At 37.2% G+C, this 21,939-nt stretch overlaps 1 protein-coding gene across 1 annotated transcript; it reads left to right on the top strand.

Annotated features, from left to right (window-relative positions):
- The first annotated feature begins 1,864 nt into the window (after positions 1–1,864).
- Positions 1,865–14,324, top strand: LOC120112892. The gene is made up of 10 exons (XM_039132928.1): positions 1,865–2,298; positions 2,397–2,517; positions 6,769–6,854; positions 7,669–8,086; positions 8,184–8,284; positions 8,707–8,773; positions 11,014–11,241; positions 12,163–12,615; positions 13,219–13,291; positions 13,849–14,324. Exons 1-10 carry the CDS (start codon positions 1,880–1,882, stop codon positions 14,091–14,093), a joined length of 2,211 nt encoding a protein of 736 aa, XP_038988856.1. The 5' UTR covers positions 1,865–1,879; the 3' UTR covers positions 14,094–14,324.
- The last annotated feature ends 7,615 nt before the right edge of the window (positions 14,325–21,939 follow it).

Here is a 21,939-nt window from a genome sequence, read left to right as displayed (position 1 = left end):
TGGTTATCATCCATAGACCTGGACCATTTGTTTGCAAGCATAATGAATTCTTACTTATTAGACGTGATTTAGGTAAGCAAGAGTAACTTGGCCAAGGGCTCAAATTTGGAATTTGAAGACAATATGGATATATTGTCAATGCCTGGAAAGTATATACTAAAATTTAAAAAATCATGAAAAAGTAATCAATATGAAAAAAATGTGGGATCATGGACATTTGAGAACAAAATGTTACAAAGTTGAAGAGGTATGGATGCATTAAATCTCTAAAGTACTGATCCATATCATTATGGAAACATGGGCTGCTTTGAAAGCTACTGATGTAGAAATCATTTACCTCGGGTTCGCCAAAATTTTGAGGCCGCCTGATGGTATGTTCATAAAAAGGGACCCCAGATATTCGGTTGTTGGCTATTAGAAGCATGATTATTGTATGATGCATTGATTTTTAAATTTAGTCATAAAAAACTCCTATTAAGATGCTATAAAATTCTGAATGGCATTATTAGCTAATGCCTTAGAATGCATCTGTTTTTCATTGGCCAAGACACAACTAAGAGTGTCCCATAAAAAGTGCTGAGAGCCAATATTAATGACCCCAACAATCTGCTAATTTTTATTATATTGCATATACTTGTTCTTGTTGTTTTCCCAATTTAGCGTTTGGTTGAATTTTCTTTTGGGCAAACACTACCTGTTACGGTGCAGTGTGGTGAAATAGAAAAATGTGGATATTTGGATTTGGAAAACATCATTTGACAGGAACGATAGGCCATGTGGTAAAATATGATGTAATATGATCTCATCACTTAATAATATATTACTCCTTTGAACTGATATGAAGATCTAAAATTTTCATTAAACAAATAGCTGGATATTTGAATTTGAAAAACATCATTTTATCAGATGAACAATGAAAGGGGTCAATCAAGAGTAGCTGCACTTGTTGTAAAGCAGTCATCCTTATGAGCTAATAGTTGGCTAGGGCCTTATTCTTTGGGCTTGGTCCCACTGCAACTCTGCAAGGCCCATCTGGTGGAAAAAACTTTGAGGTAACTGAAGCAAGAGGAGCAAGTTTTCCATTATGTACTTTCTATGGGAGCCGTTTTTGCTTTATTTGCAGGATTTTACTATTGGGTGGGTAAAATCTTTGGTCGGACATACCCTAGCTGAGGCTAAGAGTGCAGTCACTAGAATAGCTACCAATACTTCCTCTTATATGATCATAGACGTGTGTTTTTTCTCATGTGTATCACACGCGAACACTGCTAGTCCAGGTATTTCGCATCTTCTAGTATGCGGTGCTAATTTTAGATGTGCTTCTCTATCTTAGGTCGTGGCCCCGTGTCTTGGCAGTAACCAAACCGCCTCGATACGCATCGCGCGTCTACCTATAATTAAAGAAACGAGGATTTCTGCATCTCAACCATGATGGCCGGTAAACTGTCATGCATCAATATTTTTATGGAACGATCTGATGGTTTAATATATATACATATATATAATAGTATATAAAAAATATATTTTGTACATATTTTCACGTCGATCGGCGCTGCAATCGAACTATCAAATGACGCTAGGAGTCTCGGCCTAGCCCTTTTCCTGGCAGCCGTCGTTCTAGGCTTCTAGCGGTGGCCCTCGTGCGTTTCCTCACGAGAAGAACCCCTGGCACAGCAAGCGCCACGTGGAAGCACGTTTATGCGCTTTTCCTCACGAGGAGCACTCCTGGCGCAGCAAACGCTACGTGGAAGCACGTTTATGAATCCACGTGCCACGAGTGGCTGCCACCCTACTCCTTCCCGCCACTCTCCTCCACTAGCTCATCTGCCGCCGAAAAAAAAAAAAACGAGAAATAAAAAATAAATTTTGTTCCAACAGGATGGCACTCTACTCGTCTCCACGGCTCCGCTCCTCCCATGAGATGGGAGCCTCCCCCTCTCCAAACCCTGCCTCCTTTCGCCTCCCCTCCTCGTCTCTCCCTCCCAAAAGACCAGGGTTTCTCCCGTCCCCCCCGACCTTCCTCCCCAAATCTAGGGTTTTCTCCTCCAATTCCCTCGCCGGAGGCGACCGGAGCCCACCCAAGGAGCAGTCGCCCAAGACGAGGATAGATCGCCGTAGCCAAGCGCAGGGAGGAAGGGAGGAAGAGGACCGGCCCGTGCATTGCGAGGTGGACGTGGTGTCCTGGCGAGAGCGGAGGATTAAAGCTCGGATCTTGGTCGATGCCGATATCGAGGCCGTATGGAGCGTTCTCACCGATTATGAGCGCCTCGCGGATTTCATCCCCAATCTTGTTTCCAGGTGCTTTTGCATTTCCTTTTTCTTGAAACAGAAACGAGACCTTTTTTTTTGGATTTAATTATATTATTTATTCTTTTCTTGGGTTTTGGGGAGTGGAGTGAGAGGATCCCTTGCCCGCATAAGGGGAGGATATGGTTAGAGCAGAGAGGGTTGCAGAGAGCGCTGTATTGGCATATTGAGGCTCGAGTGGTGTTGGATCTTCAGGAGATTCCTGATTCGGTATGTGTTACTAAACTTCAAATTAACATCTTGGTCCTTATAATTTTTCATGAATTTTACAGTAGGGGCTTTAAGACACAGTCGTTTTGGTCTGTTTGAAAAGTTCTACACTAAATGTAGATTGATGGGCACTTTTCTCTATTTAATTTTTTGGAGAACAATGAAAATTAAGGTTGAGAACATTGTAATAGGTGCTATAATCTGCTGTAAACAACCATCAGGACCTCTGCAATCGTGTAACACCTCTTCTAACGTGTTCTCCGCTTCCACCTCCGCATCCGGTAGACCGCCACCGCCTTCTTGAAAGAAAAATAAATATGAGAATAAGAGGAGGGTCGCACTGGCGTCATGAGACAGAAAATCTCTCTGATATGCTCAGCCAGAATGTGGATGTGGATGGGCTCTCTAGTGGTCATGTCACACGTAATCTCAGAGTCCATCCTTTTTGCAAGTTGTTCAACGTTCAGATTCCATAACTGGGAAGTTGCGCGGCAACTCCATTCCATCCCTTTCTCAATGGATAAATTAATTCTCCAATGGATAAATCTGTTTCTGACCTACATGTTGTTTTTCAACGAAATACTGAGGTACTCCATCAAATTGGGTTTCATAGACACCATGGTTAACATCTCCCACTTGGACACGAAAGCCAAAAATTCTTCCACTATTTTCAAGCACATATATATAGATATAGAATACAAAGTATTTTGGAGTTTTGCACGCTTAGACGGATTTACCCTTCATAACCACACTAGGCTTGAGGTTTTACATGTCTAGCTGATATATCTCCAAGTACAAATTCTTTTAGTAATTCTCATCTTAGATATTTCTAAGTCCCATCATATCAATGTGCTTAAAAAAATACTTCAGTATTAACACCTTTTGTTAAAGGGTCAGCAACCATATCACCAGAAGGTAAATAACTAACACGAACTTCTTTATTTTCAATAATATCACGTATATAATGATATTCAGCTAGAATATGTTTACCTTTTGAAATATTTGGCCCACTATCAATTAATGCAATTGCTGCTTGATTATTGCAATATATATGAGGAGGTCCAGTAGGAATACCAAGTTTCACGTCACTTATAAAATGTTGTATCCAAACAGCATAAGTAGATGCTATACTATAAACAATATATTCTGCCTCTTATGTATGTCTAGCAGCACAACCTTGTTTCTTGCTAGATCACGAAATGGCAGCACCACCAAAAACAAATACATGTCCAGACATTCATCTAGATCACCGGCAAAATCGGCATCATAGTAATTGGTTACTTTTAATTCATTAGCTTGATAGCATAACTTAAGACTTTTAGTTTTATTGATATATCTAAAAATTCTTTTTACTGATTTCTAATGAGATATACCAGGATTATGTTGATATGTACTAACAAACCTACAACATGACCATATCAGGCCTAGTGCAAAGCATAGCATGCATCAAACTCCCTACTGCTTGTGCATAAGGAACATTTAATTTGCTTGCCCTTTAGGTGGGCAATCTTTTTTACTCAATTTTAAACCCTTTTCAGCAGGAGTAGATAATGGTTTACAATTATCCATTTTAAATCTTTTAGGGACATAATCAAGATATCATTCTTGACTTAGACAAAGCTTTTTAAATTTTCTATCTCTAATGATTTTGATACCTAAAACATAGGATGCATCTCCTATATCATTTATTTCAAATTGAGAGTTTAAACATGATTTAGTTTTCTCAATCATTTCTAAGATATTTCCAGCAAGAACTATATCATCAAAATACAAAGAAAGAATTGTAAAATAGTTCCCACTCTTCATAATGTATACACAATGATCCAACTTATTAACTACATATCCTAATTTTAAAATTGCACTGGGAAAAATAAAATACCATTGATGAGAAGATTGTTTCAATCCATATAAAGATTTCTTTAAATGATACATGTTATTTTCTTGTCCTTCTATTATAAAACTCTCAGATTGTTCCATATAAATATTTCATTCAATTCACCATTAAGAAAAACAATTTTTACATCAATTGTATAAGTTCTAAATCACAAAAAGCAACAATAGCTAAAATTATTCTAATAGAAGTATATTTGCTACAGGAGAATAGGTGCCGGCAAAATCTGTTATCAAATCTAAATTTCTTTTTTAATATCCGTTTGCAACCTATAGCTTTTTTACCTTTTGGTAGATCACATAATTCCCATACTTGGTTCTTTTCAATTGTATCAATTTCTTCATTCATAGCCTTCAACTATTTATTAGATTTAGGTGGGTTATTGCATTTTTAAAGTTAATAGATTCATCAATCTCATCTATATTTATAGAGTTTTCTATTTCTTCACTTAAATAAACATAATTATTATTTAAATATGATGGAGGTCCTCTAGGTCTTTGTCTGCCGCGAAGTTGATTTGAAGTTTGTTCACCATTTTCATTGACATTCTCATTATTTGATTCGAATGGACTTATTTCTTCAATTACTTCAAGAGGGTCATTAATTATTGATTGGTTGTTTTCATTAGGTTCTTCTAGGAATTGCATCTCTGTTTTCTACTAGATCCTTTTCTTCATTATAAAATCTATTATGAAGCTTCGGGATAACCTATAAAGCAATATTTTTTGGACTTAGGATCCAATTTATTTCTAAGAGGTTGTGGTACTAATGCTTAAACTAATGAACCCCATTTTCTTAACTTACTTAGATCAGGTTTTCTACCTGTCCATAATTCATATGAGGTTGACTCTGTAGCTTTAGTAGGAACCTTATTTAATATATACATTATCGTACTCAATGTTTCACCCCAGAAAATTTTAGGCAAAGAAGCATGAACAAGCATTGATCTAGTCATATCTAAGAGTTCTATTACGCCTTTCGGTGACACCGTTTTATTGTGGAGAGTGCATAATGGTTTGATGAATAATTTCATTTTTTTTTGCAAAATTATCAAATTCAATTGAGTTATACTCACTTCCTTTATCAGTTCTAAGTACTTTAATTTTCCTTCCCAACTGATTTTCTACCTCTCTTTTATATTCTTTAAATACTTCTAGGGCTTCTGATTTTCTACTGATCAGATAAACATAACCATATCTGGAAAAATCATCTATAAATGTGAGAAAATATTTGTTTATTTCCGTGTGTTTTTACGTTCAAAGGGCCATATATATTATAATGAATAACATCAAGTAATTCAGCTGCTCTATTTTCTTTTGGAAAAGGAAGTCTAGATATTTTGCCAGACAAACAATATTCACATGTTTCAAATTCAACATTTTCCAGATTTGGTATGAAACCTTTACTGATCATTCTCTTTATTTTATCCTTACCTATATGATCAAGTCTAAGATTGCAAGTGTAAGAATCAACAAACTAAGAACAGTCAATATAAGCAGAAGAAGATGCATTTTCATTATATTCCCAACTACATCAAGCATAAACGAATTATGACCATCAACAAGTCTGCCCAAGCATAAACATGACCATTAGAGATCAAGTGTGATATGACTACTAGAGAGCCCATCCACATCCATGTTTTGGTTGAGCATATCAGAGAGATTTCCTGTCTGGTAACGCCAGTGCGACTCTCCTCTTATTCTCGTATTTATTTTTAGGAATGCACATTGTAAAATATGGCTTGGATTGAAGCCCATGGGGCCAATGCCAAATTGATGGAATAAATGTTATAGTTCTGGTTGTTTATGTACTGTGAAGAATCCATGTTTATCAGAAGCAATGGTATCGACTTCCAACTTGTGTATCAAGGTACAAAAACAAAATGATAGAGTATGCAAAATGCATGGTTTTTGAGTTATATAGTTTATTAGAGTTTGATTCTTATTCCACAGTTGTTCCTAATATTTTGTTAAAAAAATTTTAAAAGTGGAAAATGAATTTTGAATCCTCTTTTATCTTGATTTCCTTTTCTAGTAGCAGACTTGATAACTTCACCACAGATCTAAATTTTTTTTGTATTATCCAGAAATATTTGTGTTTATGTTCCAAAAAACTTCTTTAACATTGCACTGGATTTGTTTTCTATTGTTTTGCCATTTTTACTAGTTGCATGTGCAAAGATTATAGATATGTGTGTACTGTGTAGCATTTTTGTTTTGAAGTTCGTGTTTGCATATAACATCAGCTACATATCCGTTTGAAGTTTACCCATTATTTATTTGAGAACTCATCCAGTTTTTGTACCCCATATTTTGTTTCACTAAAATCTGTAACGATTGTGAACGAATTCCTGTGCCTAGGCTAATGGGCGTGAGCTACATTACTCCATGGTTGATGGGGACTTTAAGAAGTTTGAGGGGAAATGGTCTGTCAAAGCTGGTCCAAGGTTGGTTTTGAACAAAAAAAGTTGATCTGATTCAGCATCAGACATGCACTGTATTCATGCATTCTCTCTTTCTTATACCTACTTGGACATTTTGTTGAACTCTTTATCTCTGAACAAGCTGATTAGACTCCACCTTTAATAAATGCGAACATTGAATGAAAATTTCTTATGCAACTGAGTTTAGCTAGAAGGTGAAAATATATCCATACTAAGCTATTTTTGTTTCATTTTTCTTTTAAAATCAATTCTCTAAATGGCCTCTTTGTAAAGATCTTGTGATAAAATATTATAATCATAGAGTCCTTGTTTTGTTGAATAATTTGCTATATAGAGTCCTGAGTTGTTTGCTGCAGCTGATTGGGTGATGTTATAGAATTTTTTTCCAGTTGATTTTGAGTTTAGTTGCAGGGAGCTGATGTGACTGACATGGATCAACCAAAAGCATAAGATGTTTAATCCTATGGGGTTGGATTTGTTTATGTAGCCACAGCTGCTGTTTTTGTTGTTGGTCAATTGTCTGTTACCATGACTATGTGTGCGTGCCGTCTTTTGGTCCCGTAATTGTTGTATACAGAATTATATGACTGTTGTCTGATGTTATGATTGCTCATATGTCTTGTTAGATATGTTGCCAATGTTTTCTATTTGTGTGTATCTGTGCATGTAATAAACATGGTATTTCAGGTCTAAAGACTGCCTACTGATGCTATTGTTGTTCCTTGTCTATGTTCTTTTAGATGTATTTATGTTGCAAATTGTTATCATTACAGCATTATCTGATCAAAAGTTGCTTGCTTTTATTTCTGTCTCCCAGATCTTCAACAGCGATTTTATCTTATGAAGTCAATGTGATACCAAGATTTAATTTTCCAGCCATTTTTCTTGAAAGAATTATTAGATCTGATCTTCCTGTGAACCTTCGGGCCTTGGCATGTAGAGCTGAAAGAAATTCAGAAGAAAATCAAAAAATGCTTACTGCCAGGAATAGTGTGGGTACATCTTGTAGGTCCTCCAATCCATCTTCCCTTGGCTTGTCTGCTGCTGCATGTGAGACTGATGCACTCTCCTCTAATAAGTTGAAGGAAAAAGATGCCTCTTCTGCTTTTAGTACTACGCTTGGTTCACCATCAACTGAGTTGAACAGCAAATGGGGTGTTTATGGAAAAGTCTGCAGACTTGATAGGCGATGTATGGTAGATGAAGTCCATCTTCGTAGATTTGATGGCCTATTGGTAACTCATTTATCTTACATTGGTAACCCCTAGAATTCTTATTCATAGGAAACATGTATCATTTCTTAGCTTCTCTGATGATATGGTTTGCATGAAGGAAAATGGAGGGGCTCATCGATGTGTTATTGCTAGCATCACGGTCAAGGCACCAATTCGAGAAGTATGGAATGTGTTGACTACCTACGAGGCATTGCCTGAGTACTCATTTCTTCTTTATGTTTCTTTTTTTCGTTGTGGAAGAGTTCTACTTCTATTATGCAAACATTAAATGTATGCTTTTGTTTTTATTTGTCAGTTTACTTAGCGTAACTGCATTACTTCACACATTAACTAATGCAAACTTCTTCCATGATATCATGATATCAGGAAATGCTGATCCTCTGATAGTCACCTTTTTTAATTATTAAAAAGTAGAGTTGTTGCAAGATTTTTGTCCCAAATGTGTAGCAAAGAAATATCATGCTTCTGTAAATGCTTGTATCTATTACTTGTGTTTTATTCATCTGATAATTTATTTTAACTAATTGCTAAGTACTAATGCATTCCCTTTGTTAAGTTTATTCAATCTCCTGTACTGTTTAGTATAAACTTGTTCCTAATGGTTTTTTTTTCCTCCACAGGATTGTTCCAAATTTGGCTATCAGTAAAATCCTGTCTCGAGATAATAATAAGGTTCGCATTCTACAGGTATGATGTAGAAGATCTTATGGAATGTTATAATCATTTTGCTGACCTTCTACTTTGATGCATCTATTTTCCTCTCTTTGATCCCTGAAGCCGTCACAGTTGCCAAACTTGAAGTGATTTTCCCCTTTAATATCTTGGATATAATCTACCTTATAGGCACATTTTTTCTTTATCTGCTTTGGTTTTCATTAACTTGCGATGCAACCAACAGCTAAATCTGTACTGATACAACTAATGAAAAGCTAGATGATATAAAGGTGTATGTTTCCCATTTTTGCACCAAAATTGACTGAGTGATCAAGCAATCAACAATGGGCAAGTCCTTGCTTTGCCAATCAACCATCTAATGGTTGATTCTTCCGATTGGACCATTTGATAAGTCCTTTTTACTTTTATGAAAAAACACTTCAATGAAGAGGACTTCCCATTCACTGTTGGATTGAATAATGATGGGTAGGTTTGTTTGACCCAAGGTTTGCCGCACCGGTACCGGTCGGCGTACCGGTGGCCGATACTGGTACCCGTACCGGCCCGGTACGGCACGGCGCTGTGGTTGTTTTGAAAAAAAAAATTGATGTACCTGTGCGAACCGGCCGGTTCGCACCGGTACGATGCCGATACCAAGCGGTACCGGCCAGTACCGACGGTACGGACCACGTACCGGTCGGTTCTCCTAAAAAAACATCCGGTACCGGATTCCACGCGGATCCGGTACCGGTCTAGGTCCGTCGGTACGTACCGGCCATGGTTTGACCAATTGAGTGGATCACGCATATAGTTTAAAACAATTCATAAGGTGACTAAAATAAAAATTACAATTTTGAAGATCACTGAAGGTTAAACTGCATTACAGAAGATAACTAAGGATAAAGATAAAATGCCCACCTACTTATCACTTTCTAAGGTAATCTCAATGTGCCATCCATCCACTAGGTAAGTACTTCTAACCCAATCTTCATGTGCCACATTTGTATCTTCACAACTACTTTTCTATGTCATCTCAATGTGCCACATACTTTTCCTCGCAAGTTCCTGCCAAATCCTTCAAAGAAAATTTGAAAATTTTGTTTTGCTCTATAATCAAATCAAATCAAATCAAATTGTCAGTCAAGGTTTTCAATTATTCATCCAATTATTCATCCATATATAATTGATGGTCTTGATTTTGATTTTTGACGCAACCATATCAACTGCAATTTATCTATCTGACTTTGATTTTCAATTACAAAATTAACCCATCAGTCAGATCTTTAGTTGGTTGGCCATGTTTCCAATCCCACAACCATGATCTTGGTTGATAAATAATGAGTGGGATCCATCAGATATAAAACCCCTTTTGAATTTTATCTTAAAATTGATCAATTACCAATCATCGTTATAACTGATGATGCTGATTAGAGAAACACCATAAGAGATCATATAAGATTCAAAAAAGGTGTAATGGAAGTACTGACCTTAAAAGCCATGTTTTTAATAATGATCTCCTGTTAATTTGTTCTTCTTACTGACCAGTAGACTATGATGTTTTTGGCTGTGCCCTCCTTAGCCACCAAAAGGAAAAATGAAACACAGTAGACTATGATGTTGTTGGCTGTGCCCTCCGTAGCCACCAAAAGGAAAAATGAAACACAAACTTTCCACTATTATTGCCTAACCAATAGATAAGTTTTACTTCCAAGGCAAGGTTTCTCTCCTTTTTTGTCCTTAAAATTCCTATCTGTAAGTATGGAGGCATGATCATCTCCTAGGAACGTCTTATTTCAGATTCTACAGCATGTCCACATGTTCACTTGCCAACAACTTTGCTAATGTAAGCACCACATGCCACATAGTTATGTGCTTATTGAAACTGCGGGCATCATGTCTTTCTCCATAGTTACCTTCCTATCTAATCTCCATATTCCACACATCCTTCATAACATCATCATACATCATTTAGTGAAATAATGTGGTTAATAGTTTTCATTGTAAGACTTTCACATTAATTGCATAATGACTTGCCTTATAAGCATTGATGCTGGGTATAATATATAATGTCTCAGTTTGATGCATTGCCTCCTTTTGCAGAATCCTTGTCTCTTTCTCATATTATGTCAGGATGATGTAATTTTCATTCATGAGTACTTTATCTTCATGAAATCTCTAGCTACCTCCTATGGTGTGTCAGCAGTATGTTCTCACTTAGTTATTACAGTTTTTGAGAGGAAGAAAAGAAAATTTCATTGTTTTTTGTTTTGCAGGAGGGTTGCAAGGGCCTATTATATATGGTTCTTCACGCCCGTGTTGTTTTGGATTTGCATGAAGAACTTGAATGTGAGATTAGCTTTGAGCAAGTTGAAGGGGATTTTGATTCATTTCAAGGAAAATGGATTCTAGAACAGCTTGGAGATCAACATACACTATTGAAGTATATTGTAGAGTCAAAAATGCACAAAGATACCTTCCTATCAGAGGCTATTCTGGAAGAGGTATAAACATTGTGTAGTTTGTACCCTAATGCATGTCTGTATTTTGTGGAGAAGATAAATATCTGTTACAGACGTCTGCATAGAAATTTCTATGCAGGTTAGTATATCTTCAGTCAACAGTTTTGAGAAGCGATCTCACTCACTGTTTGCGAAATATTGAATGCCATATGTGGAAGCTCTTTCAGGCATTTATATTGTGGTTGTTCTTGCAAATTTTCTCTTTTCGTAAAAAGATTGATAAGTTATGCCTGATAAATTTTAATATTTTAGGGCCCTTTTGAATGTTCACGACCTTTTCTTTTAATCAATATTATTTATCAGCAGTGCTTGTAAAACAAGTATAACCTCCTTATGATATTGTGTAACATTCACATCCATTTTGCTTAAAAGTCTATTTTGATCAGCTTCTCTACATGCATATTACATATTTTCTGTTCCTTCTAGTTGGACATAATCCAATCTCTGGTATCCATAAAAGAATCTTCAATTAATATCATTTATTGCCTTCTCTTCAAAATCGATATGAAAACTACTAAGGAATCCTGAATTAGAAGCTTGATTGGCTCTTCAAAAGAGGCATTTTCTGTTTGATTGATCTATTCGTTGTCAAATGAGGCTCGCTGGTGCATTGTTGTTGGAAGGTAGCCTGAATTTGTCAAGTTGTCATGTGACTCTTTGGTAATGACCAGATATCATATCATTTGGGTTATAATCTGGCTCTGCTACTATATGTGTCTGGCTCAGCTCCTATGAGAGTTTTCTTCTATTCTGATCTTCCTTTATGAATGGCAAATTTTGTGGGTTACTGATTTCTCAGGGATGATAGATACTCTTGTAGCTTAATAGGTTTCTTGTGTTGAAACAAATTGGTGAGCATTAATTTCTTGAAGTCCGACAAATTACCAGTTCTTTATATTTCAGGTTATATATGAAGATCTTCCATCCAACTTATGTGCCATTCGTGATTTTGTTGAAAAAAGAGAAGCTGCCGGAAATGAACCCCCAAAGTATCCTGACAAACTAGTGGTTCCAGTTTCCAACTATGTGCATGTCATAGAAAGCAAGCCAGCTGAACATGTTTCTATTACCGATGTCTCAGCAATTCCTTTGAGACAGAGACCCAAGGTTCCAGGTTTACAAAGAGATATTGAAGTTCTCAAAGCTGAGTTGATGTCATTTATCTCAAGGTATGGTCAAGATGGGTTTATGCCTATGAGGAAGCAACTTCGCATGCATGGACGAGTGGATATTGAGAAGGCAATAACTCGCATGGGTGGATTCAGAAAGATTGCAGACTTGATGAACCTTTCACTTGCTTACAAACATCGCAAGCCAAGTGGCTATTGGGATAACCTAGAGAATTTGCAAGAAGAGGTAATGATAAGCTGGATAAGCAATCTTCTCTTCTCCAGCTTCTCTATTGTCCTATATTTGCTGCTTCTTTATTCAGCTTTGTCTAGGAGACTAGGATCTACATCATCGCTGTATCATTTCTTGGGGATATGTGAAAATGGCCCACTTTATTATTCCCTTTGCAAATACAGACCACTTTTATTTTTTCCTTTTGGCACCAATCCGAACAGATACACATTTTGAGTTGAAGGCACATAAATACATTACTTTTATTCAAATGCTTGTATTTTTTATGCAAATGCACATATTTGTTGAGCTTGCAGTGCGCATTCATGGGCTGGAATGCATATTTAAATCCAAGGCAAAATTGTCCAAAAATTTGAAACTTGGTCATTTCCGTGTAAAAAACGAAAAATAGAAGTGGTCCAAATCTGCAAATTCAAAAAATAAAGACGGCCTTTTCTGCAAAGTTCTCTTGGTTCTTTGAACCTCTAGCATCTAGAAAACAAAATGACACTACAAACTGATTGTGCCCAATGCCTGAACTTCGTTGCCATATATCTATCTGTTCTTGTTGATTAAACTATTAATGCTGGCTTTGTAAATGACCTGTTTTCCATGCAGATAAGACGGTTCCAGAAGAGCTGGGGAATGGATCCTGCTTACATGCCCAGTAGGAAGTCTTTTGAGCGTGCAGGTGAGGGACAACTGTGATATTCTTTAAATACCACTTATCTTGCTTGGATGGACCCATGCTGGCTGTCTAACAGATGCTAGATGGCTGTGATGGTAAAGGCCAAACAGAAAGCCATGTCCTGGCAGTAAATTTACTTTCAGTTCTTGCCCAACCTCGATGCCCTGTATAATTATGGCTGACCAGTGGTGGAGCAATGGGTGCTGGTCTATCAATTTATCTGATACCATTGCTTTGCCTGATACATTTTTCAGGCTCTAGATGATTACAATAGGACCCCTGACACCACACATAATAATTGTAAGAAGTAAATCTTGACTCATCGTCTGTTACTATAGGTGATTAATGTATTCTCCATAATCTGGCTGGGTCCAAGTTATCCCTAGTAGCAGATGAAAGGTGTAGCTTTCCAAGTTGTAAATTTAATTTACTGAAAGATGGCTGCAGAAGGGCCGATGGCTTTCAAGTTTCAACTAACGTGACAGCTTAAGCTCTATATCACATTTCTTCCTCATTTCCCCCCTCTATCTTTGTCACCTTTGCTCTATGCATGTTGCTAGGACGCTATGATATTGCTCGGGCATTGGAAAAATGGGGTGGCCTGCAGGAGGTTTGTCGCCTTTTATCTCTTAAGCCGAGACATCCCAGAAGACATTTGGACTTCGACAGAGAAGAGCAACATGATTTCAAGGCACGCAGTGAACCGGATGGTGAAGAAAAGATACAAAGTAAGCCCTATATTCCTCAAGACACAGAGAAATGGCTCAGGAAGCTGAAGGATTTGGACATCAACTGGGTGGAGTAAATTTCCTGTATGTTTTCTGATCAGCATACTTTTGCTTTTTTCTCCTTGCAGCCTCTCTTTTCACCTCACCTTGTAATTCTCCAAATTAGTGTTTGTTAATCTGCTTTCAATGCCTTGTATTCAGTTCAGGGTTGGATAACCTGTTTTGTAATGGTAAGTCTCACACTGTAACCTATTCGAATGATATTAAAGAATTAGTTGTTCTCGAATCCTACTTTAAATGACCAAAAATGAGAGTAGCTGTTATTTTATTTTATTTTTTGTTGTTGTTCTGGAGGACATGCTGAAGGCTTTCGTTTCTTGTAAGCACAGGGTACACGTGTCTGGATGCTTTCAACAGAGGTATTAACAAGAGCCAAAAAAAAAAAAATATTCTCAAGCTGTCAGCAGAAGGTTCTAACTAATGTAGTGCTAAAAATGCTTGTTTATTCTTTGTGTGTGTGTGAGAGAGAGAGAGAGAGAGCACGAAGTTTTGAGGAAACACACGTCCAAAAGCACAGGCTTACTAGTGTTGCAAGTGGGCAAGCCTTGCAGCCAGCTGGTGCAGCCAGCTCAGAATGCTTGCACTTTTAGCACCTTTTGGACAAATTTAGGACCCTTGGAGCCCTAGCATGTCCTTAAGAGGTGAGAGTATCGTTTGCATGCATGATGGCGTAGCTCTGAAAAGGCTGCCCCTGTTAATGAGCACGAGAGATAACCGTAAGGTTTTAGAAGTCATGATTTATTGGTTCTTTTGCACATTAAGATATTAACGACCAATTAGTGAAAGTGCTGCAATAGCCAATCTGATGTTGTCCACGATTTAGCAATAGTTAATTAAGTCCAATATTTTATTGGGTCTTACACAAAGGTAGGTGCATGAGCTGTATAATTATTATCCACTTTGTCTAGAGAAGAACGATTTTTGTTTTGTTTTCTTTATATTTTATTTAAGGAAAACTGAATATTATGATTTTTCTCTCGTTCAATTTGATCGCATTATAGATATATTCAAAATTAGGTCAGCAGCGTATGGTCCCAACCATTTGCCTTATATTAGCAAGTTATGTACTAAGATTTATGTGATAAGCCAGCTAACTACTGAATTAACAGTCCTTGAAGTGCTCCTTTCTAATCTCGACTACTTATAGATGTAGCCGCCGATGGCCCCGACAGGCTTAATGCTTAAAAGCCAACCGAGTTTCAGGAAGAATGCTTATCAGCTTGTTCAACCTTAATGGACATCTGACTTAATCATCTTACAACGTGGTGTACTGTGACCGGATCAAGATTATCCTAGTTTAGCCTTCTATGGACTTCATTTGACAGTGATATATCCTATGTGTTGTGTAAACAAATTGGCAATCAAACTCTTCTTGAAAGAAGAGTGTAAATGAATTGCCACTCTTGTGAAGGATGAAGAAACCTACTTAAATATTGTCATGGCCTCGAGATTTCTCTAAGTTTAGTTTTGGCTGTAGGTTTCTACATTGTCGTTGCTTGGAGATTCCTCTTTAACTTTATTTCTGGCCTGGAAGGTATGATTTCATTGTGGTCATGTGAACTTAAAATTTAGCTGGCTTACAGGAGATGTAAACAAATGCATGAACATTCTAGAATTGTAAACATGCTGAAAAGTTGGATAACACTGAAAGGCCAGTGACTGGCACAAAACAAGCTCTGCCAGATTTCAGGCAGAGATATTGTTCCAAACAAGGACAACTACAAGGAATGACAGTGCGATCTATCTCAGCATGTCTTAACCTGCTCTCATCTATCAGTTAAGAAGCAGACAGCACAGTTCTTTAAACAATTTCACTAATATAATATATTTACAAAAATTAGTTCATCAACTGTCATCAACCTTGACATGTTAATGATTCAACTTGATTTTAAATTATATTCATAACTAATTGTCCTAAAGCTGGCACTAAATAGTTGGAAAAAGGTTGATGGTTATGGTAGTCTGTAATTGATTGTCCAATAATCAATTAGAATTCCAGAAGATTGAATAAGAGGAAAACACTCATTAAAAAATAAAAAAAAAACACTGACTCAATATGCACATACTCAGATTGTTCACTGCCAATAATTATCCATATGAAAAAAGGTGTGGAACATAAACCAGGTCGACAGCTGCTTTAAGGCCGAAAGTGCAATAGAACCAAATTAACGTAATCCAATCTATCGGGGATTGAACTACTCCATCTTCAAGATTCTCAAAGCGGTTCCTGAATTAATGCAAGTAACGGTCTAAATAAAATAACATAGCACCAAAAGAATTGTGTCCTCAATTGTCATCTACAACACCGGCTGCCCTTCTGATGATAATCATCTACCTTTTGACTCCAGGCTCATAACAGATATTCTAAATGTCATTGTCCAGCATCAGACCTGTCTGAACTGAGAAACCTAATCTTGCCCTGAGTGTCATAAGATGGTATCATTTTGAAGTTAAGTATGTCTTAAAATATCATATATCAAAGCAAATTCAAAAAAAACTTCTACTCTGCGTCACGTGCAACATACCCTGCTAATCTAAATGGGAATGCAAGTTTGACAAATGCAGGATTGTGGATGCAAATATACGTGCATTAATATTTATATGAACATTCACAGCAAATATTTATATTAACTAAATCATGTAATAATTTCAATAGCTAATGTCAAACCAAGGTCCGCCGTACCAGATCCGGTAGGCGTACCGGTTGCCTACCGGACCGGTACGGGCCGGTTCGTACCGTGCTCCGGGCGGTATGAACCGGGAAGCTCTTCCCCGCCAGAACCGGGGAAGAAGAAGAGAACCAGAGAGAGCACGGGGAAGAAAGGGAGGGAGCCCACCTTCGGCCGCCATCGGAGAGCCGCGGAGGGGCGTCGGAGGCCGGTGGGGGACGGGGGAACCCACGGGGGCGCTGCGGCGCCGCGGCCTCCGCAGCGCCCCCGCGGGTTCCCCCGTCCCCCGCCGGGCTCCGCCGCCCCCCACCGGCCTCCGACGCCCCTCCGCGGCTCTCCGATGGCGGCCGAAGGTGGGCTCCCTCCCTCTCTTCCCAGCGCCCCCGCGGGTTCCCCCGTCCCCCGCCGGGCTCCGCCGCCCCCCACCGGCCTCCGACGCCCCTCCGCGGCTCTCTGATGGCGGCCGAAGGTGGGCTCCCTCCCTCTCTTCCCCGCGCTCTCTCTTTTTCTCCTCGTCTTCTTCGTCTCCGGCAAGAAACCGACCTGTACTGGTTTCCAAGGCTCCGGCGTAGGCCGGTTCGGTATGCGCTGTGTCAAACTATACTAGTCCTCTTCTTTGCTCCTTTCTGATTATGGGAAGCTTGAGTCCACATGCTAAATATGAACTCCTACGAGCCAAACATGGACAACCCCAGCATTTAGTCAAATGCATGTGAGGATGAGCCACCTTGCTATTCATTTACCGCTTTAGTCACATCTAGAGTCCCCATCTTTGCATGATAGATTAAAGACATATGATGTCGCTCAGATCATCTAACATCTGTGACAATTATCATATACCAGAATGAATCAGTCTCAGAGAGCTGATATTTATGAACGAAAACATGAACAAATTCAAAAATCATTAATCGAACTCATTGCCAAGCCCTAACTGCAAGGTATAAAGGCATCCTGATTCGTCACTTTCTTCAGATGAAACAAGCAACCATGCATGTAGAATAGCACTCTACATTGAGTTGTCCCTTGATATTGCCTTTTCATGCTTGGGCAAGGCAAAACAACTGAAAGTTGGCAATGTTATAGCATGTTGATTAAGACGCAGCTGCCTTGTTTCCTCCTTTGTTTGGCAAACAATTACAATGAAAGGAATAGAAAAAGTCTCTAAATATGCAATGAACTTTTTCTTTTGTAAGAAAAGAAAATCAGATATTAGATGGAAGCATTGCAGAAAGACCAAGATAACAGAAGAATTCCTCAGGGTAACTGATGTTGTACTATTGAAAAATACTTATATGGAAATGGACAAAAAGAGTGATCAGTTTTGACAATCTTAGTTGAGATAGGTAATGCATTATGGAGATCAAGGTCATGTTTAATGATGCCCATGGCCTTGAACCATCAAAGTAATGGAATCCAGAATCTTGATAATAAGCAATCAGTTATGATGATGAAATATGACTGGAAAATGATAAAAAAAGGTGACCATTTCTGATGCAACCACAGTTCTGCGCTGAGGGGCTATGAGACAATTAAAATGAAGTCGTTTCTGTTGTTTTCCCTTCTTCTTCCTTCTTTTTATTCTTCTAACTTTTTTGTCTGTGATGGCATAAAAACAATTATACATGTGTTCCAATGCTCACCAGGACCTTCGCCTTACAAGGTGCCTGATGTTAGGAGGGAAGAACAAATGTCTAAGGTAGAATTAGTAACGTCATCTCTAACATAGAACTAAGGGAGATGAATTGAAAATTTTGTGAAAAGCATGTTCATTTTTAATCCCTAGGGTGAAATTTTTGAAGATTGCAGCACAAACCAGGAAGGGCAAAATATGATCGGGAAAGTCTTAGCAGGGGGAGTACGGAGTTAATTAAGTTCTTCCGAGACAAGCCCAAGTGGGCTGGAGACCATACTAATGTGATAGAACAATAGATTGCCCTGAAGAATACAGCTATCTCAGGAAAGTTATTCTTCAATATTGTTTAAGATTTGGAGTGGAGCAATAAATATAAATAACAAGAGGTAAAGATAGCCTTGAGGCCTAGCCAGTTCCACATCTGGTTGCAGTTTGTAGCTATGTTTTGCTAGAAGCTCCTCTAGAAATAAGGACAACCATTGATTTTACAGTGCATAATATATTTCTTTCATGGCCTTCTAGAAGCTTTTCCTTTTTGTTAGTTGAAAACCTAAATAAGATAATCATGCCTTCAGATAAACATTACATTACATGCATAAACATTTCCAAAGCAAATTGGTAGCGGACAGGGAACTAAAGATGTTATCACCTAGGCTTAGGGAAGAAAGAAACATTGGCAGCTCAGAAATATTCAATTTTATTACTTGTTCCAGTCAATTATAACATAATTTACATTCAATTATCATCATATTTCAAGTCATGGAAGAGAAGTCTAATATCTTCTATATCAGCAATCATAGTTTCTTACTGCATTATTATCAGTAACCACCCACTTCTTAACTATGTTTCTAACAGCCAAGGCCAGTTATTTTTGAATTTCAGTCAATAGCAATAAATTATATAGGAGGATTTGAGTAGAAATGTTCTTTATAAATTCTAGTTTGAACTATTTTAGGTCAGAAAATTTTAAAAAAAATTAGTGACTTGCTTTAACACATACCTTAAAAGCCTTCCTATAAAAGTAAATAGGATGGCATTTTTCTAGAGTGAAATTATTAAAGAAACCTTTTATTTTTTTCCTTTTTCTTCATTTCATGTCAACATAAAAGGAAATTATAGCTCAAATTAGCCCCAATAAATGTAATTTGGCCTAACAAATGAAATTAAGATCCAAAATCTGTTGAGGATCCAAGTAACAGACCCCTAGAAAATGTTTTCCTCCATACTTCTTCATTCTGAATTACATTTACCAATCAAACTGACTTCCCTATCTATATTTAACAACAAAACACTCAAATTCTTCCTTTCCCTCTTCCCTATGCAACAATTAAGTCTAAATCTATCCCATACTCAGATCTCATCCATTCCAACATCAAGATAAAGACTCTAAGAACCTGCAAAATTGTGGCTTTAGTGGATAAAATCAAATCCTCAAAAAAAAAAAGAAGAACTCCATTAAAAAAATGCATGGCATGTTTATTGAAGACATATGACAGTAAATAAACTAACAACATAGTTGAAACTTATTGTACAAAACCAAGATAAACCAAGTGAGGTTCAATAAAACGATCCATAGCATGCCTAAATAACAAAGTCTATTTTTACAATCTGATGTCAATTGTAATGCATATTCCAGCACGAACCTTTTCTACAAGAACTTCAGCTCAACCTTTCATATAGTTGTCAATGCTTAAACTAAACAATAGACCAACAAGTTCATTAAAACTCTTTATACAGAACCAAGAGAAACCAAGTGACATTCAATAACAAGATCCATAATGCACCTAGATAACGAAGTCTTTTTCTGAGTCTGATGTCAATAGTAAGTATTGTAACACATGTTCCAGCAGGAAACCTGATATGCAAAAAAATGCAGCTCAACCTTGCATATAGTTCACAATGCTTAAACTAAGCAATAAAACAGAGTTGAGTTTGAAAAGCTTCCACAAGAAGAATGCCTTGATTTATGACACAGAGGTAGTGCAGTTGTTCATAATTGCCAGCACACAGATAGCATACCCTGATAGAAACTCTCTTAAAAATGTATAAAACTGACAGAGGGCAAAAAAGAATGATAGAGAGAGATCTTTCAGATAAACTCTGTAGCTCAGTATGGAATTAATCAAGGAATCTCTATTGGAGGAAATATGAGTGGAGACCATTAAATTTGACAAATTATACGATAATTTCATACTATATTTACAAAAATTTGAAGAGTATATTGGTTCCAGTCGGTTGGCAAAAATGCAAGTTGACTATTTGTCATGTCCCGAACCTAGAGCATAACAGACGCCGCATACCTACAGAGCAAATCATACAAGCATGCAAAGCTACTGATGAAATCATAATAATCTCAAAATAATAATAATAATAGTTCGATCCTCAAAAATTAATTTAATCAAGATCTAAACAAATAACCCTTATAATCAATTATCCAAACTAACATAAGTCAAAATATTCCAACTAATTATTATTATTCAAATCGAATAAAATGTTCAAACTAAACTAAACCAGTCTAACTAAATTAAGTTAGAAATCCAAATAATCACGAATATCTTCAGAAGACCTAGCGCACTCTCCTAATTCCCAAACAATCATGATTTAGGATCTGAAAAATAGAAAAAAAAGAATAATGAGCTACATCAGCTTAATAAGCAACATAACATATTAAAGTGGGGTCTAAGCATGCCAAACAAATAAATAATCGAATAACATGATACTAATTGAGAATAAATCAAATCTTGAGTAATACACATAATTCTTTCAAAATTTATTTTTCAAAACTAATACTATACCCAACATCAGGCTATGGCCACGTAACCCAGTGGCATGGGTCAGATAGCAGATATATGATGCACAAAATGCCAGATAACAGATATCACTATTCTAATTACTAGTGACTCCATGTCGAAACTAATTTCTCATATTACAAGGAGACATGGCCAACGAATAATCTCCATTGACGGGGTCAAATCATAACAGTGCTGAGAATATATATACAAAACAAATTTCATAAATTATCAATCATAATTTTCAAATTACAAGAATATTAAAATACATATGTTAGAACAATTAGAATAGTAGTAATAGCATGCTCAATTTGTTTAATCAAATTTAAAATAGAGATCATAATCAAATTTAATAAACTAATTATAATTTTTCAAAGGTCATTAGAAAACATATTTTGAAGTGTTAGGTTACTTACCTTGTGAGCGAAACCAAACTATAGATTCAAAAAATTTCAAAAATCCTTCTCAGAATTTAAAACTCCGGCAAGCGCTCAACTGAAATCTCCAGTGAGCACCGTGAGCTAAGACCGTTGCAAGTTAAGAGGAGAAGGAGAAGAAATCGACGATGGCGATCAGCAAAACCTATCGCCGGTGAGGCGAAAGGGGGTATGGGGGGTCTTTAAATAGTCGATGGAGGCTAGATTTTCTAGCTCCCATAGGAAATCGATATGAAAAAGGAGTTTGTCTTCTACTCCAAGTCGAACAAGACTTTATCTTTTTCTTCCATCTCCTACTCCAAGGCGAACAAGGCTCTATCTTTTTTTTTCATCTC

The sequence above is a fragment of the Phoenix dactylifera genome, chromosome 1 (genome assembly GCF_009389715.1).
Source record: "Phoenix dactylifera cultivar Barhee BC4 chromosome 1, palm_55x_up_171113_PBpolish2nd_filt_p, whole genome shotgun sequence".
Classification (NCBI taxonomy): domain Eukaryota; kingdom Viridiplantae; phylum Streptophyta; class Magnoliopsida; order Arecales; family Arecaceae; genus Phoenix; species Phoenix dactylifera.
Note: the sequence above shows the minus strand (reverse complement) of the source record. Positions and strands in the feature narration are given on the sequence as shown.

Bases quoted from the DNA above. Each gene is read 5' to 3' on its own strand.
- LOC120112892 (XM_039132928.1), top strand. From the start codon at position 1,880: ATGGCACTCTACTCGTCTCCACGGCTCCGCTCCTCCCATGAGATGGGA. The intron at 2,299-2,396 runs GTGCTTTTGCAT...TGGGGAGTGGAG, and splicing joins ATCCCCAATCTTGTTTCCAG to TGAGAGGATCCCTTGCCCGC. The intron at 6,855-7,668 runs GTTGGTTTTGAA...TCTGTCTCCCAG, and splicing joins TCTGTCAAAGCTGGTCCAAG to ATCTTCAACAGCGATTTTAT.